The sequence below is a fragment of the Aquila chrysaetos genome, chromosome 2 (genome assembly GCF_900496995.4).
Source record: "Aquila chrysaetos chrysaetos chromosome 2, bAquChr1.4, whole genome shotgun sequence".
In the NCBI taxonomy this organism is placed as follows: domain Eukaryota; kingdom Metazoa; phylum Chordata; class Aves; order Accipitriformes; family Accipitridae; genus Aquila; species Aquila chrysaetos.
In genome coordinates this window covers 26,981,744-26,998,988 of record NC_044005.1, presented here as the reverse complement: position 1 = coordinate 26,998,988, position 17,245 = coordinate 26,981,744, and the positions used below count along the sequence as shown (strand labels likewise).

The 17,245-nt window shown below is 44.1% G+C and overlaps 1 protein-coding gene across 3 annotated transcripts in view; it reads right to left on the bottom strand.

Annotated features, from left to right (window-relative positions):
• The window catches only part of NEK9 (NIMA related kinase 9), a 27,074-nt gene extending 9,829 nt beyond the window's left edge, over positions 1–17,245 (bottom strand). For 2 of the 3 annotated variants that reach the window (XR_005931202.1, XM_030042243.2), the window contains exons 1-13: positions 16,946–17,245; positions 16,465–16,494; positions 15,553–15,730; positions 12,457–12,512; positions 11,521–11,591; positions 9,511–9,616; positions 6,741–6,872; positions 5,671–5,781; positions 4,994–5,058; positions 3,988–4,038; positions 2,694–2,886; positions 1,304–1,448; positions 162–362 (exon numbers count right to left, since the gene is read on the bottom strand). Coding sequence is in view for 2 of the 3 variants with exons in the window: in XM_030042243.2 (XP_029898103.1) it covers positions 162–362; positions 1,304–1,448; positions 2,694–2,886; positions 3,988–4,038; positions 4,994–5,058; positions 5,671–5,781; positions 6,741–6,872; positions 9,511–9,616; positions 11,521–11,591; positions 12,457–12,512; positions 15,553–15,730; positions 16,465–16,494; positions 16,946–17,134 (1,528 nt within the window). In the remaining variant the exon portion in view is untranslated. The remainder of the gene's footprint in view (positions 1–161; positions 363–1,303; positions 1,449–2,693; positions 2,887–3,987; positions 4,039–4,993; positions 5,059–5,670; positions 5,782–6,740; positions 6,873–9,510; positions 9,617–11,520; positions 11,592–12,456; positions 12,513–15,552; positions 15,731–16,464; positions 16,495–16,945) is intronic. The other variant, XM_030042234.2, reaches the window with a different exon arrangement.

Genomic DNA, 17,245 nt, shown 5'->3' with positions numbered 1-17,245 from the left:
CATTCTTACAAGGAAAGAAAGGCCCAAAGAAACAACATTCTTTGACCTCCGGGGCATACCAGACAGCCCTCACCCAGGCCCTGCATTACACACCTGCATCAAGCTGCTTTGTGGAGCAGACATGACCCAATGCCTTTAGGTTCCAGAGAGACACTACCTACCATACTCTCCACAGCCCCATGTGTAGACTTCTCTGTTCCTGGTCAGCACTGCCACATGGTTATCTCCACACGAGACCTGCTCCACAGGGTTGGTAAGAAAGAAATCCAGCTGCAGGGGCTCAAGCACTTCAGAGCCATAAGCCTTGTCAACACCAACGCATCCGTAATAGTCCGAGCCAAAGGCATACACCTGGCCCTCATCTGAAGGACACAAGGGAAGCTCGGTCAGCACACAGAGCTTGTATTAGGCTGCATATTAACCTCTTAGGACACAGCCAGAGCAATCTCTTTTCTGTAATCATCCTCCTCTTTAGTACTGAATGTCATCAGGATAATATGGAGTCCGTTCTTGTTCACATTAAGATGGATGACCTTATACCACAACCTGCAGGCCACCAGTATCAAAAAATCTTGGGTTGAACATGCCACTTTGTTTAACAGAAACTCACAAATTGATCCTGTGGCTCCCTAAGTCACTCCTCCAGCACACTGAGCGTCTGAGCTTATCTCTGTCAAACCTCTGCTTTTCCAGCACTGGCAAAATAAGCTGGAAACTACCTTGTTGAGAATTATGTTTCCATGGGTAAAGCGAGATTCAAATTCTTCCATAACAGACAACGCCACAGTTAACATATCTTTAAAAGTATGAGCAGGGTTAGAACTAGAGACAGCTACCAGGTCTCAAGTTTTCCAAATTAAACAGCAAATCTCAGATACACATCTTCTTTTATCATTGGGTGACTCTTTCCCCACACAGTCCATAAAGAGTTTCAAACACATTTACATTCTTGACTTCAGGCTCCTCTGTCTTTAATACAGGCATGCACGGAGGCAACACATGCACTGGTAAGAGCAAGGACTCTGCACAGCCACAAGGAGCTGTGCTCAACACCCAGCTTCATCACCAAAAAAGAGCATATCCTTAGCAAAACACCCAACTTTCTTGGGAGTCAATATCTTCCTCTGTATAATAATGCTGACCTATCTCCACTGCCACACCTACGATCCTCAAAACTGAGGGGTGAGTAACATATGGGACTTTCTCCTTTTTGCACAAAGCTGCTGGGCTAATCTTATTGTGAAGGCAAACATTTCCACAGCACAGCAAAGTGAGGAGACAGGGGTCCTCTTCCAGCTCTCACCTGTAATGCACACTGTGAAATCATCTCCACAGGACACCTGGCGAATAGCTTTTCCCTGAAGCTTCTCAACATGCTTTGGCTGCCGGTAGGAAGCTCTGTCTCCATGTCCCAGCTGCCCATGCAACTTGGTGCCCCCCTGCATATTCTGCAAGACAGAAACATCTGGTAGGGTTATGTATCCACAACTCCAGAGATGGTGCCAATAATTACAGCACCTCAAATAAACAACAGAAGACAGCAAAGAGCAAGAGAAAGTGTGTTAGCTACCTTAGGGAAGAGACTGATATCTGCTATGTGGCATAACAACAGGCAACATTCTAAATGGCAGCACAGGCTTTCAGGCAGTTATGCACTAACGAGAAGTGATCTGGTCTCAGGCCACCAGCTGGTGAGGAATTCCTGCTCTTTTCTCATCTGCCACACTAGAGAACCTGCTCCCTACTACAGGACTGAAATTTGTCCTTCAGCTTTTTGACCTACTTTTCTAAATCCTAATGGCTGCAAAGAAACCCATAAAATGAAACAAATGTCACCAAAGTGGCCAGACCTATCAATTCTACAGGAAAAACAAAATGACTCTGAGTAGCGTTGAAGCTAAAACTAAAATATTAATAGCCAGCTGAAAGATTTCAGTGGCCATTCTTGCAGAAACATCCAGCAAATGACTTCAAGTTGCTCTGCTCCCATTTGGATCTTTCTTTTCTCACCTACCTACCATTATTTTCTCATCTGTCTCAGCAGATTCTGTATCATCAATATAAAAGCCCGTGGAAGCCTGGAGATGCAAAATACCTCCATGTCACTGACCATCTAAGCCCAAGAAGACTGGGTTCAATTGTTTTAAACACATTATATGTCAACATTTTTTTACTCACTTTCAACTCTTACAGAATTTCCACTCATCACAAAAAGCAGAGTTGTTTAGTATAAAACATTGCTGGTTTCATTCACAAGTTGCCTTGCAGATGACATCTGTATTACAACAAGGTCACTCATCCCACCCATTCTGATCTCAGAAAACCTTCCTCAAAACTACACAAAGCCAACAGACCATCACAAAGCCTCCAGTGCATTTCTAGTAGCCAGGAAGGGAAGGAAGAGATGTTTGACTCCATGTCTGGGCCTACAAGTCCACCACCTACAATTCTCAAGTGCACAGCAAGTCTCCAATACACTTCCTGTCATGACAGAAAACCTCCCCAAAACACAGTTGCCTTGGGAGACTTGAGTCAGCCCCGAAGCAGATGGCCTCACAGTGTCCACTGCAATCAGATTTCTCCTTTTGCAAGCCGTTTGCCTATCTGATTCTAACAGGCTCATGAACAGTCAGCAGTGGATCTGGACTCTCCTTTCCCACCCTTACCCCCTTCCTGCAGTTTCTCTCACTTACCACCCAGGTGTAGAGCTCCTTCTCCACTGTCACCACAGCAAAGTGAGTGTTACCAGCACACACCTGGCGTGCACTGCAGCCACTTTTGATGGCATCCAGCTTCTGGGGGGTGGACTTCCCACCCCCCCAAACATACACCTCACTAGTGCGCGAAGTCACCACTGCAATGGGAGCCTCATTCATGGTACTTGACCTGCACAAGACCCCGCCCCCCCCAAAACACACATGCTTTTAATAATGAGTTTGCGTTCACTGTCATCACTCATTTTCCTACGGTTGTCTATCAGTTTCCCCTTCACAACCATTCATGGTTTTTATTTTCACAAACTGTTCTTTTCGTTGAGTGATTGTGAGGCCTCAAACTGCTATAGAGAGACTCAGGATCAAACCTGTCTCAGAGCAGCAGAGAAAGTAGCCTCCAGGAAGCATTTTTAATAGCCTACAATTCAATATGATGTAATTTAAAAAGACTGGGCTTTCAGTGAATGGCCATGGAGCTGTTCTCATTTGTGAAAAATGAAAGCCTTACAAACAGTCATGAAATCTTGCTCAAAATACAGAAGCATCCAAAAGCTTCTAACTTCCCTCTCTCCTCTTTATTTAAATTACAGGCTTCCATCTGAGGGCAAAAATATAACTCTTCGATACAGGTAAGAATCAATTCACAAGCAGATTGCAAAATGGAAGTTGTAATCAAAGCAAACTGTTTGCGAGCAACCTATGAACTGGAACAACTCCACATAATGTGCTCATACAGTACTTCGAAGTTTACAAGGAAAAAAAGATCAAATTCTATCTGACAAATCAACAGAAACCCAGCTATACACATCATGGAAGCTATCTGCTTCATGGATTAACCCTCCTTACAGGCTTGCTGGGGACTGTGGAGAACCTCTGCATATATCCAGTTTTATGAAAGATACTTATATTCACTTTATATTCAACATTCAGACAGTCATATTGCTCCTGCTCAAGGGAATCTGCATGAAAGGAGGGATCTACATTACATCCTCAGATATGCAGGCTGTAAAGACTACATCCTCAGTAGTACAGATTAGAGCTGTATGGGACCTGCTGAGGTAAGGCTCCAGCCATACATATAAGCAGGATATAAAAGGCAGAGTAAAACATGGGACAATAATCATGTAACAACTATGTCAAATTCCCAGCATTTAGGGATCTTCTAAACTACACTATTCCATTAAGGTTGTCACAGACTAACACCCTCAGCAAAGTTCCTCTCTGGGGGCTGTTCTCTCCAGACTTTCTTTCAAACACATGCCCAAATAATTACCTTGGTCGCTTATTTGGCCCATTAAGAAGTGTGACTTTCTCTTCCATCTCCCTGCCAAAGGATAAAAAGCATTTTAGGAAACAGTGACATCGCCAAAAGCAATCTACTGACAAGCAGCACGCAGAGACTGCTTTTCTTTCCAATAAAATGCTGCTCCCTCTTGGAGGAAATGTGGCAGCTGTTTACCAGCTCACAGCAATACACAGTAAGTAGGGCAGAAGTAATGTACCATGTAGCTAACAAACTTCCAGGACAGCTGAGGACAACAAACTACATATATACCAGAATGCGGCCAACCAATACCCATACTGCACAAGAATGACTTTGAATGGCTAAATATTATCAGGATTTGGGCTTTTACTAGTGCATACAGCAAGACAAAACTCAAACTTTGCTGACCACCAAGTAAAAGAATCTTGGTATAAAGGACTAAGTCTGCTGTTCCCAATGCAACCAAAGTGGGATCCAAACAGCCCAGAATTATGGTCCACCTTTCATAGAAAGACAGCATGTGCAGACTAACGGTCAAACTAAGCTAAAATGGGCCACTTTCAATGGAACTCTCTCCAGAAGAGGGAGGCAACAAAGGAGAAAGCAAGGGTCTCTATACTGCATGAAACATATATTTTGAAAGGTTTTTCCCAATGACCATAGGATGATCTCTGTGACCCTTCGTTCACAGAGATTTGAAGAGCGGGAACCAGCATTCCTCAAAGGAGCCTCAGAAAGGGATGCCTCAAGCTCCTCAATACAACAGCTTCTAAGACAAAGGATGCAGAGACCTTTCTCACCATATCCATGCACCAACAGAATATCAGAGCAGAAGTCAAGACAGCAAGAATGCACTTCTCTGCTAAAGAGGATGAAGTGTACTTCAACAACCGCCTCACGTCAGGCCAAATTACCTTAAGGACTTCACTACAAAAGCACAAACCCCACTAGTCTGCACAAACCCTCCTGTTCTCCCTGACACCTGTCCAGGTTTCAGGCAAGACCATCTGATTACCTCCTGCGTTTGCTGAGAAGGGGATGTTCAAGCAATTCATCTGCAGTGGGTCTCTTCTCTGGATCCTGAAAGAAGTGAGCAACAAGTCAGTCTCTAGGAAGTGCTCATCATCTACAATGAAATCTTGGGCCAGAAGACCTCATTCAAGCCTGCATGGACCTCCTTCCCTGGCTCCCTTCAGAAGGGAAAGGAATGAATTCAAATATTTGGAATGAATAGGGATAAATGTCAGGGACATGCAGGAGTGGCTTCCATTCTTTGAAGGTATCAATACTATGTTTGCTTTCAAGAAATTAATTCCCTACAGAAAGCCAGAGTCACAGTCAGAAAGCCAGAGTCACAGTCTCACACCTTAAGAGACTGTACCGAGATGATGCTCCCACCTTTGCAGCACTGCATTAGAAAATAATTGCTCCTGCCAGCCCATTAAATAATTGTTGTCAGAGTAAACCCAGCACCCCTCCAAGCCTGCAGGACTGAATGGTGTATCATCTTGAGACAATGCTTTCAGAGGACTGGAGGAAGCCCAGCCTTAGGGATGCCTCAGGCCTCACAGAAATTACCCTGCATCAACAGCCCTCATGCTGAAACAAGCATGTCATTCCCCTTCACCCCTGAATTCCATGGCTTAGGCAGCTGGGAAGGGGTGTCTGAAAATTAAAAAGTATTTCGCCAACCTGATCAAGGCAGAAATTCACCATCTGGATCAGCTCCCGGGAGTAGACAGTGGAATCAACCTCCATGGCACGATTTCCCTGTACAATCTTCACGCAAAGGTTCAGGGGATTCTAGGCAGAAACCAGAAAACAGCTTTAAGGGAACTGAACTGGACAATGTGTCCAATGGGGAGAGATGCTATAGGCCACCATTAATTCCTTCCTCCTCCTCTGATCAGGACACATCCTTCTTGGCTGCCTAGCAGGTTCTCCAGAAACCTAATAGTAATTCCTGTAGAAATGGGATCTCTGATAGCTGTTGGTGGCAACATCCAGCTTTTCACCAAATTCCCTAACAGTGGAGGGAGGATAGGTTTCCCTCTGCATGGAATCTCCTATGCAGCATATTGCCGTTGAAACACCACACAGAAGCAAAGTTACTGGGGACTCGGTAGCCATGATGAGAGGAAATCAGAAAAGGATGGTATTTTCACTACGTCTCTTTAAGGGTTACAAAATCTTGTATCATGGCAGCTAGCAGCTTTTCCCATCTCATGGCACAAGCTGGCAAATCACATATGCCAGCCAGCAATGCTCCCTTTCACCCTCCCCATGCCAGCTTGACCACACTTCTCTTGCACCCAAACTTTGAGAAAGGGTAACAGGATTAAATCCTATAAAATCCAAAGGCTGGAAGTTTTTGCCACAGAATGCTGCACAGAAAATTCACAGCTAGTAATGCTGAAAAAAACAAGACAACTACACAATCACAAACTTCCTCCTTCTAGAGAAAAGGATGTTTCATTCACAACCATGATACAAATTAGCACAGCTTATATTCTGCATCTGGTAAACCCAGGGCTGCAGACAAGGCTGGGTTTGGCAGAAGCCAGAGAGGCACCTGCGCTGCAGGCTAGGGAAAATCATGCAGACATTTTGTCTGGCTACAGTTGGCACTCGCAGGCCACTATCTTCTTAATCAGCAGATTTAAACGACAATGAAAGAAAAACATGAGTTAATAAGAGACAAGTGTGAATCTCAGGGTGATAAAAAATAAGGTTACTCAGTCCATCCTGTTTTGCAGCCTTACAGTAGCATCAAAGGTCCTCTTCAGAGTAAGCAGCTCAAAGATGACACAGCCCACAGCCCAAATATCTGATTTGAAGTTGTATTTCACACCCTGGCAGAGTTCTGGGGACATGTAATATGGAGTTCCCACCAGCTAGGAAAAAAAAAACATTGAAAAATCAGAAATGATCCAGCAGCCTTCAATTCCGGAGCCCTGCATCCATCATGTTTACACAGGCCCATGAGCATCAGAGCTAGACACAGCTCTGACACAGCACTGAAGTGACACAGATGACACACCCCACCAACGTGCTGGAGGGATGAGAACAAGGATGCTTCTTCCCTTCTCATCCACACGCCTGTGCCCGAGTTTCTTAGAAGATTCTAGACACTTCTCTGCTCAGATCCTGATGTGGTACATACTTCTCAATAGAGTAGTAGTCATGAGAACACAGCAAGGACTTGCCCCTCTCTTAATTATACTACATTTAGAGGTAATCAGGGGCTTACGTACTGACAAGGCACATGGAAACCCTCATAAGACGTTGAAGGAAAAGGGATCTAGCAAAGCTTCCAAACACAGATGCCTGTCCATGGCTATGGAGCCACTCTGATCACAAGGTACTGCCAGGACAAAGGCTACTCTGTCTCCAGTGAAAGAGGGGTTACTTTTGGGTCATTAAGTAGAAAGCTCACTTGAGTCCCACCTGAAAGGCTTTCACTTCAGAAGTGGGCTTTCCTGAACAATTGGTTTAAAACAAACACCCCTCCACCACACACAAAATCCCCAAACCCAGCACTTAAATACAGAAGCCCTCCCAGGTACAACAGAAATAGTGGCATAGCTCAAAGTCACAACAAGGAGAAACAGAACAAACATGATAAAAGATCTAAGAATGAAGCTTCCAGATGAATGGAGCTCATTCCCTGGCAAGGAACTAGACAGCGAAATAAAATGAGACAGAATTTAAAAGATGGGGAAATATTTATAGTTGCCCTCTTTTAAACTCTCTCAGTAAAGCTCCAAGGACTACAAAGCTTGCCTTTCATTAGACTCTACTAGTATGCTAGATACCTAATGGGCACATTCAGAATCTGCCATCTCCCTTCCATTTCCCATTACAGTGCGTGACAGTTACAGAGCTACGTGAGTCCCAGCCACAGGAACATTTAGAAGCCCACCTAGTTGGAGTATCATATGGAGAACTAGGACACTGCATCTAAACCTTTTTTAAGCAAAGGATAATGTAAGCTTTCTGTAAGACGCAGACATATTTTCTATATCTTCCTTGGTAAATGGGAGAAAGAATGATAAATTAAGAAATCAGTGTTTAGTAAGCAAGACATAAACATTTTACAAAATCGTAATTTGACTGTTACAATTACAAATACTGACAATAACATGTTTTGCACTCATTTCACAAAAAGTTACTTCCAGACCACCACTAGTCATTAGATCACAAATTGAGCAACTAACCCAGCATATACAGAATGAAATATCGTTGAAGGTATGTAGCTCAATATTTTTCAGAAGTGAAAAAGGAGAAAAAAAAAGCTCGCAGGTGTAGATGAACACACACAACACAGGCAAAAAACAAACCTGGAAATTCATAGCACAGACTGCACTTTCCCTGAAAGCCAGAAAGCCATGAAAAATGTGATGAAACAGAAGTGGTATTGCTGCAGCCCAGCTTAGCGAGGGCTTTATGCAGTAGCCTTCAGTTCCCACTTACTGTGCCACCACCAATAGTGCTCATGTTCTGGAAAGAAGTTGGCAAGTATTTAACTACACATCCTAACAGAACACCAGTAGCTTGCATTAAATCTAATAATACGGCCTGGTAAGGGGAAGTGCAAGCTGGCTTGCATCCCAAACTATAATAAAGGCCTTTAGCAGATAGGAGCTCCAGACACTGTCTCCCTTTCCAAGCCTAGTGCTCACCACAGAAATTAACGGAGCTGGGAAATCTAAGCTGAGCCTTTCAGGTGCCTGCAATACAGCTTACCCCATGTCATAACACTAGTTGCAAAACTGCTTTCTGGAAGGGTCTGGAACAAAGCTAAGCTTGACAGCCTTCTGGTAAAATTAATCTCTCCTACAAAGCTTTGCCCCCCTCCAAGAGCATTGCCAATAAACCATACACCTGGTTACCATAAGAAGCACAAGTGCCTTTCTTGCTTCTTTGTAATTCAGTTCAGAGCCTGAGTATTAAAGAGATAGGAAATGTATCTATGGCATAGTGCAATGTCAGGCAAGTACATCCAAGCTATCTCAGATCCAGCTGAGGCAAAACGCCCCTGTCAGCATCGCAGCATGACCAAATTAACTTGCTGGGCTTAATTAGCCCAGAGGCAGAGCACTGCACTGATGTGACTATATCGCTGTCTCTGTACCTTCAGATAGCACCGCCTTTGTGTTACATAGGTTCACCTTTGGAAGTATCATGCCTAGGTACCAGGGAAAGAAGAACAGCACCCTCTAGCACAGCTATACTGGCTCTGGCACAATTCCATGCCCACAGTGGCACTTATCTTCTTTACTCTACTGCTGCTTTGGAGAGAGACAGACCTCTAAAAGGTAACCTGAGAGCAAGGATAACTGCAGGCTGCAACACACCAGCAAATATGCCAATGTTAGTGAGATAACACAGAGGGAAATTGAGGGGAGAGGGAAAGGAAAACCACAGAAAACGAGCAGCAAGAATGTACAGCGTCCCTGGTCTTCTGCAAGGCATGCGGAGATGAAAGAAAAAACACACCTCGGTTTGCACACAAAGAAGGGAGATACTCACAGTCTCAGCCATAGAGTACTCGGAGTTCAGCTTCTTTGCCAACCCATAGTCTCCCAACTTGATCAGGTTTGCCTTGGTTAGAAAGATATTTAATGTCTTTATATCTCTGAAAGGAGAAAAAGAAATGCAGACACTCAAATATATTTCTGGATTTCACAGTTTTCCACACACTACAATACCTCCCCTCCCAAAATGAGGTACTTGCTACTCTGCCAGCACACTCTCTCACACACACAGAGCTCTCCAAAGGCAATTTGACCCCAAGTACTGAGGCAGTAACTGCACTTATCCATGTTTTATCACATCCCCACACAAACATAGCACAGTCTAGAAAGCTCAGGCTCCAGACAACTATGTAAAAGGCCACAAATGAAAGACAGTTCTTTTTCCCCCTCTCAGTCTCTTCTCTTCTCATGTGAAGGTCATTGAGCAGGTCTTATTTTTCCTAGTTTTATAAATAGACCCAAGTCAGGAGTCCCTGAGCTCACTAAAAATATGAATGTATGTGTGAATGTGTTTGTATGCAAATATAAACACACACACAGAGGGTGTGAAACAGATGCCACTCTAGAACTTAAGCAAAACATCCCTCTACCTTATGCCTCAAGAACAACTCTTTATAACATGAGGTACTACGCCCAGAAGATCAAAAGGCTGATGGCCACAAAAATGCCGAATTCCAAAACTCTTTGAAAACACTTTCTCCCAGACAGAATAATTTGTATGTAGTTTCACAGATCAATAAAAGAGGCTGTAAATACAGAGAGGAAGCCGCCGCAGTATGATATGCTTCCCACGGCCAACACTTCATAACGCCCCCTTTTCCTAACGTACCATCAACAACTTCCCAGTGTAGATCAGGACAACATCAAGTAAAGCAGCACTTTGCATTCATCCACTTGGGGCATCGCAAAGTCCTGGGTCACTCTGACAATGTCTGCAGCAGAAGGAAATCACTGCAAACATTTAAATAACTGTTCAATTCATTATTATGGAAGGATTTGGGGCCACACGTTCCTAGACTGTGAACCCTGCTGTGAAGATGGGCAACAGAGGTGGTAAGCAGGAAATCACTGCAAAGAAGGACAGACATGACATCTGCTTTAGGTCAAAAACTTAGGCACTACTTTGTTGAGTGTAGGGTACCAACCCTTCATTAGCAAGGCTTTCCAATTACCAAAGATTTAGAATGGCAGCAACCAGGATACTATCCCACAGAAAACATCCTCACACAGCTATGCTCATTAGTTAGAGAAGGATGTTGTGCAGCACATGATCCAACCATGCTGGAAACAGCTGTCGGCATGTGCAGTACTCCCCAGAACATCACAGCCTCCGTGAAGCACACATAAGCCATGAAATTTACCCCTCCCAGACAGAAGAGAGCAACAGAGGAAGGTAATTAGCTACTCATTAAAATCTCAGTGTCAATGTCAAAATTACCACTACCAGCTAACAAGCTATATTACTTCCTTAAATAACAGGCCGAAGAAATTAGATTGGGCCAAATGTAGGACAAATCTTTGCATGGGTTATACTATAGCAATCCACCAATGCAAAGTCTTCACCACTGTTAGCTTCCAGGAATTACAGAAGGATGTACATGTTGGTTTGAAGCTATTAATTGTGGAGCAGGTAGGAAGTACGTTTGGCCTGTGGTAACTGTTCTTCCTACCCACTTTAGCAAACGTCATTTATGTGCTATGGCAATAAAGGGCCAATTTACTTCCTTCCTACATGGATTAACTCTTTGTTCACAAAGCTGCAGCATCAAAGACAGCAATTCCTTTTTCATATACAAAATTTCTTACACCTTTATCACAAGATAGTTTCTAGCCCTATAAAAATTCTTTACAGAAGTCATACTTAACATCTAGGCAGTCCAGCTATGCTTTGGAGAGAAGCTCAGTGCTTGCTTTAAACACAGAAGCAAAGGCTACTCAAAGGAGTTCTGCGCTCACATCTGTGAACCGCACTGGTTACCTTAGCTTCACCACATGCCACACTTACCTGTGAAGAATTCCTGCTCGATGAATGCAGCTCACAGCTGATGCAATTTGAAAGAGATACCAAACCACCATCTGCAAAGGTAGAAATAAAAGCCTTATGTGAGGCTCAAAAAAAAAAATCCCCAAACCCACTATGTCCCTGTCACACAGAGGCAAAGCAAGAGGGCCTAACAGTACCATTTAGAAGCTCTTTTGGGAGCATGAAAATTTAGAATTTCCTCTTTTGGAATTCTCTGAAAAGATATCCCAAAAAGTAGATTGTTCTAGTGCTGTTCATAGTGTCTGCCCTGACAAGCAGAATTCAGTGAGTGAAAAGACTTAGGAATGACAGCTAGTGACCACCTGGGAAAGATCTACAGTTGGGCTCTCTGGAATATGAATATTCACCACAAGCTAGAAGGCCTTAAAAGTCATTACATAAGATAAATAAGTGTAATCATTAACCACCGCAGCATGAGGTGGAAGCAGACAGCAGAAAAGTTTTTTTTAAAAAATGAAGAAAGAAAAATAAAAGGAACAAGAAAAAATTCTATGGTGAGATGGATTCAAGGCAATTACTGAGAAAAGAACCTACAAAATTATTAAGAGAAAGAAATTGAGTACCAACCAGGAAGAAATGCAGAAAGAGGTTTTAAAGTTAAATGTTAGCCAAGATGACAAGGTGACCAAAGTCAGTTGAATGCTCTCTTTCATTATTCCTTCCTTGGAAGTTTATACTGCTTATAGACAGCCAAAAAGGTAAATAAAAAGTTTCTGATAGTCCATAAATGCTTGCAATAGTCAACAGGAGAGGAAGGATGTCAGTCCCCAGATATATACAGAAATTCCCCACCAGCACTATGGAAAAAATGCTGTATAAATACTCAGATAACCAGACCAGACAGATCCCCAGAACATTAGGCCAGCCCCACTACTCCCTCAAAACAGTCCAAATTACCTCTTCTTCAAATAACTTGTCTTTCTGCCGCAGAATCTTATCGTAGAGGTTCCCTCCTGTAATTGTAAGTGAGAAAGTCAGAGAGGTTCATCTTAGTTAATGGCACCAGTTACTCTGCTCGGGTACTGCTGGGAATACTCAAATCCCCTAAGAGATCTGGTGAATCACTACAGCTCTCCCTCAGCACTCTTCACTTAAACTGGTCAGGCACTCAAAAAATTTAGTTCTTCTTCCATCTAAGAACTTCACTGGCATATCTAAGTTTAAGCAGAGATGACTCTTTTTTAACACCACTATTTAATACTCTCTGAAAAGTGAATCAGTAAGATAGGCTAGTAGTCTCTACTTTTTTTAGTTGTAAGAGCTTCTTGGGTTATTTAAACATTTATAACTTGTACACCAAATCATGTGAGATTGTCCTGCTCAGCATTATATTTAAATAAATAATACATTAAAAAAAAAGAAAAAGAAAGCAATTTTAAGTTCAGAGTAGTCCCTGAAAGCATAAATTGCTGCCTTTCCCCACTTAATGCCCAGCTCTGACCTGCCTCTCTGCTTCATCTGCCCTGCCAAATACATCGATGCAGAATTCACAAAGTGTTGACAACAGCAGCACCATCAACAGAAGCCTGAAATCAACAGACTCTTCAGGGTACCTCACAACTTCAAGATGGCAGACTGAAAACCACGGAGAGCTAAAAGAAATGATGCTGAGGGCTGGAGGCAGTGAGACTCCCTGTCAAATTAGCATCCTACCAGTAAACCCCAAACCTCTGATCACATCCTGTTGCTATTTCATTTCCCAATTATCATATATTATGTCCTAATAGTAACAGAACACCAGGCCCTTCCCCATTCCCATGGGCATAGTGCAAGACAGCTTTCTGCTGTATGATTTCCATGGGCCTGTCAAGTTGTAGATGTCCAAAGCAGGTCACAATGGCTCCCCTTTGCCTCCTTGAGGGACTTATTTCAGAATTCCATGTTAGGAAGACTTTTCTGATATTCTGATTAAGATTCCCTTCACTTAATTTCTTCTCATTCAGCCTTGCTACAATCTCTCAACATTTCTTTTTTCTGCCTTATGATCGCATTTGCAAATTATCCACAAATCGCTCTTCACATTCGCAATTTAACCAAAGTATTCACTTCTGCCTCTTCTTATGAACCTCTTTCCTAGCAATTCAGACTATAGAGGCTTTTAGTGAATTCTGTTCCTTGTCTCTGATTTTTTGCCATCTTTTTTGCAGCATTTCTGAACCAAAGAGCAGCATGACAGGTACTACATCGCCAAAACCCTACACAAGGAGACAAATTAGCTCTTGACTCAGATAACCGATACCTCTATATGCACATACTGAAAAGAAAAACAAATTACTTTCTTCTTTGTTTCATCTAATCACACCTAACCTTCTGACACTCTAGTCTCTCTTCAACGAATGTATTTTATAGACTATTTCTTCCTAAATCTATTTCAGATGTATTCACGGATGTTATCCCATGATAAACCCAAGTCTTACAGTACCATGATACACATACACAACTATAGGCAAATAAATCAATAACTTGTCTTCCTCCCCTGTAAAATGGGGACAATATTTACTCAAGTTTGAAAGTCTTTCCTAGATCTCCAGAAGAGACGTGACAATGAAACAGTAAACACTTTGGATTCTGAGTAGTGTCTGACAGCAACTACTCCAGCCTTACTTTAAAAATTACTGACAAATTATCTTGGACTTGTAAAAAAAGCCACAAAAACAACTGTTAACACATTCGCAAAACCAATATCCATAAGCCTAAGTAAGATTCCCTCTTTCTCATGTCCCTACTTCTGTTCCACTCAGACATATTCAGGCAACATAGGCTATATACTCATCTCTTGGTTATTGTCCCAAAGTAAAACAAACAGTTTAGAGACGTTAACAAACATGCACAGACATCAGTGCTATGCAGCCCTCTCTCTATGCCCTCCAATGAATTTGTAACGGCCCCAAGCATGCAGTCTTTTCAAGGCAGCTAAATAACTCACACAGAGTACTCCTAAAATAAACAGTGCATCAAAGAGCTAACATTCCCCTACTCTTGCACTGGACTCCAGCCTGCATAAGAACAGAAAGCAGAGAAGCAAAACCAGCTTTGGCCAACATGCCAACCAGGTGTTTGACACCCTTCAAAAACACTTTCCAGAAGTCTGTTGTCCTCCCCAACCTGTCCCAGTGAAAGCAATCTAAGATGATAACATCATGATAGCCTTTTCGACCAAAAGTTTCTGCTGATGAGCCAAGGCTTAACGTAACCCCCAAACACACACAGGATACTTAGCTGGGGACCTGTCCCACTCATTCAAATAGGAACCATATTGCAGTTCTAGGTAGGTATCCTGTTCCAGCAGTATTAGCTGTGTATGACCTCCTCTTCCAGCTGCCTACGAGTAGCTGCAACTCAGACCCTCATATCAAATCCTTCTGCCTCTCCGTCCCAGCTCGGACTGTTTCCCCTGCAAACTCCAAACAATACCATCTGATCTACTCTTAGACGGAATTTTAAAGTTTTCTCCACCACCAGAAGGAACAGATTTCTTTTTTTAAAATAGTAAACATAGAAGCTGATAGCACAAGGCAGAAAGAAGTCCTGACTGCAGTATGCCAGTAGATTTTTAAGCTTTGATTTAAAATTGCCAAATGGATGGGTCTATTTAAGTGATGCTACTGAAAAACAGCCCCACTCTGTACTGCCAGAGAGGCCCAAATATCCTCATGGTCTTTTCCCTCTGTCCTCCTAAAACAACACAGCAAGGAGCATTAGAAGTGTACATTACCAATAACCCACTTCTTCCACTGCACCAGCTACTCAGAAGACTTGAGAAATCATCTACTGCCTGAACTGCCTGCACTAACTACTGGGCTTCTTTCTTTGGCACCTGAGACACAAATCAATCAGAAAGGTTCTGAATCTCTTCTTCAGGAACTATGCAGAATTCACCTCCACTCCTCTGCTCCCCAGAGGACACCCCAGGAATACGCCCTGCAGGTTCTGCAGGAGGGTGACTCAGCAACGTGTCAGCTGCCTGTTTGTAAGTGGGAGCAGGGATCTCACCATTACAGTACTCCAGCTCAATCAGCAGCGTGGTGTTATCCATGAAGTGATTGTAGTACGCGATGATGTTCTCATGCTGCAACAGGGCAAGGATAACAATTTCGTTCAAAGCATCACGACGCTCCTTTTCTGACAGCCGGGTCAGGTCCACCTCCTTCCACACTACAAGTGAGTCGTCCTGAAACACAAAAACATCTTTTAATTGCAAACACACTACTATGAAGAGTACAGGACGTGTCTTTATAGCAGGAAATTAAAATTTCAGGAAAAGTAAAAAGACTTTCCTGCCACTTACAGATTTCAGACAAAGATTCTTCACAACAATAAGTTTTGAGGTTTTCTGTTTGTCACTAGGAATAGCGAAGGCCTGAAGCCATCTTTCTAGCTGACCAGCACTTGCTTTGAAAAAAACCAAACCACCAAAAAACCTTACTACAAGGCTTCCAGGTAAAGACTAAACATACTCCAGTTCAATAAAGGGAGAACAGTGTATTTCCCATAACTGTGGGACATCGGACAAGACCATAAACCATTACAAATATCCAGGTACGCCTAGAGACAAAAAAAAAAAAAACCAAAAAAACACAAAAACCAAAAAATCAACGAAACGAGGACAAATTTAGTTTGCCCTTATCAGGCCCGCCCACGTTGTCAGACAGGCTACGAGTGATCTGTTAAGTGAACTGAAGCGTTCATTTACAACTCTTTGAGCCGTCACTCCTCAGGGTGGCCCTCCCCCAGAGAAAACCTGAAGAACTTCCCTTAGGAACCAATCAAGCACTCTTCTTTGACAGTTGTGCGCTAAAAAGATTGAACTGGATGGGATTAAACGACTTGGGAGCAACGGGAGGACTGGCTTTTCTGCCAGTTTCCCCTGATTATGCTGAAATGCTGATCACGCGAGAGAGTTACCTGTATGAGATGCCCCCATGTCCTCTGTGACTGGAATAAAACATAGAAAAATGAGGTATCTATTAGCGTCAAAAGAGTCTCTACATCTCCCTAAGAAACTTTAGGGGACCGAGAGACTGGCGGCGCTCAAACCTGCCGAAACCCAAACCCTGCGCCCCTCGACACCGAGGGCCGAACTCGTCGCTTTTCAGACGGGCTCTTCCCGGAGCGGCGCCAGGGGCTGTCAGTCACCCGGGGGGCTGTCAGTCACCCGGGGGGCTGTCAGTCACCCGGGGGGCTGTCAGTCACCCGGGGGGCGAGCCCTGCTGCTGCGGCTCTTCGGGCGCCGGGGCCTCCAAGCACCCAGCCTCCGGAAACCGCCCCGCTCGCCCTGAGAGCGGCCCTCGGCCCGCCTCGGAGCAGCCCCGAGGGCCCCCTTCCTCGGGGAAGGAGGAGGAGAAGGGCCCCTCTCCCGGCCCGCCCCGCCGCCAAGGCAGCCTACCTCGGTGCGGCGGTAGAGGGTGGCTTCGCCGAAGGCTCCGCGGCCCAGGGTGCGGATGGGGATGTAGTGCAGCTCCTCCTGCTCGCCGGGCAAGCTGCCGCCGCCGCGGGAGCCGCCCCTGCCCGAGGACTCGCTGCCGAAGTCGGAGCTGATGGAGTCGCAGTGCCGCTCGTACTCGCCCAGCGACATGGCGGCGGCGCAGCCCCGCTGCGGCCCGGCTCTCCCTCAGCGAGGCCCCGCGAGCCCGACGGGCTCCATGTTGGTTCCCGCCGACGACCCGGAACCGCTTCCTCCTGCCGC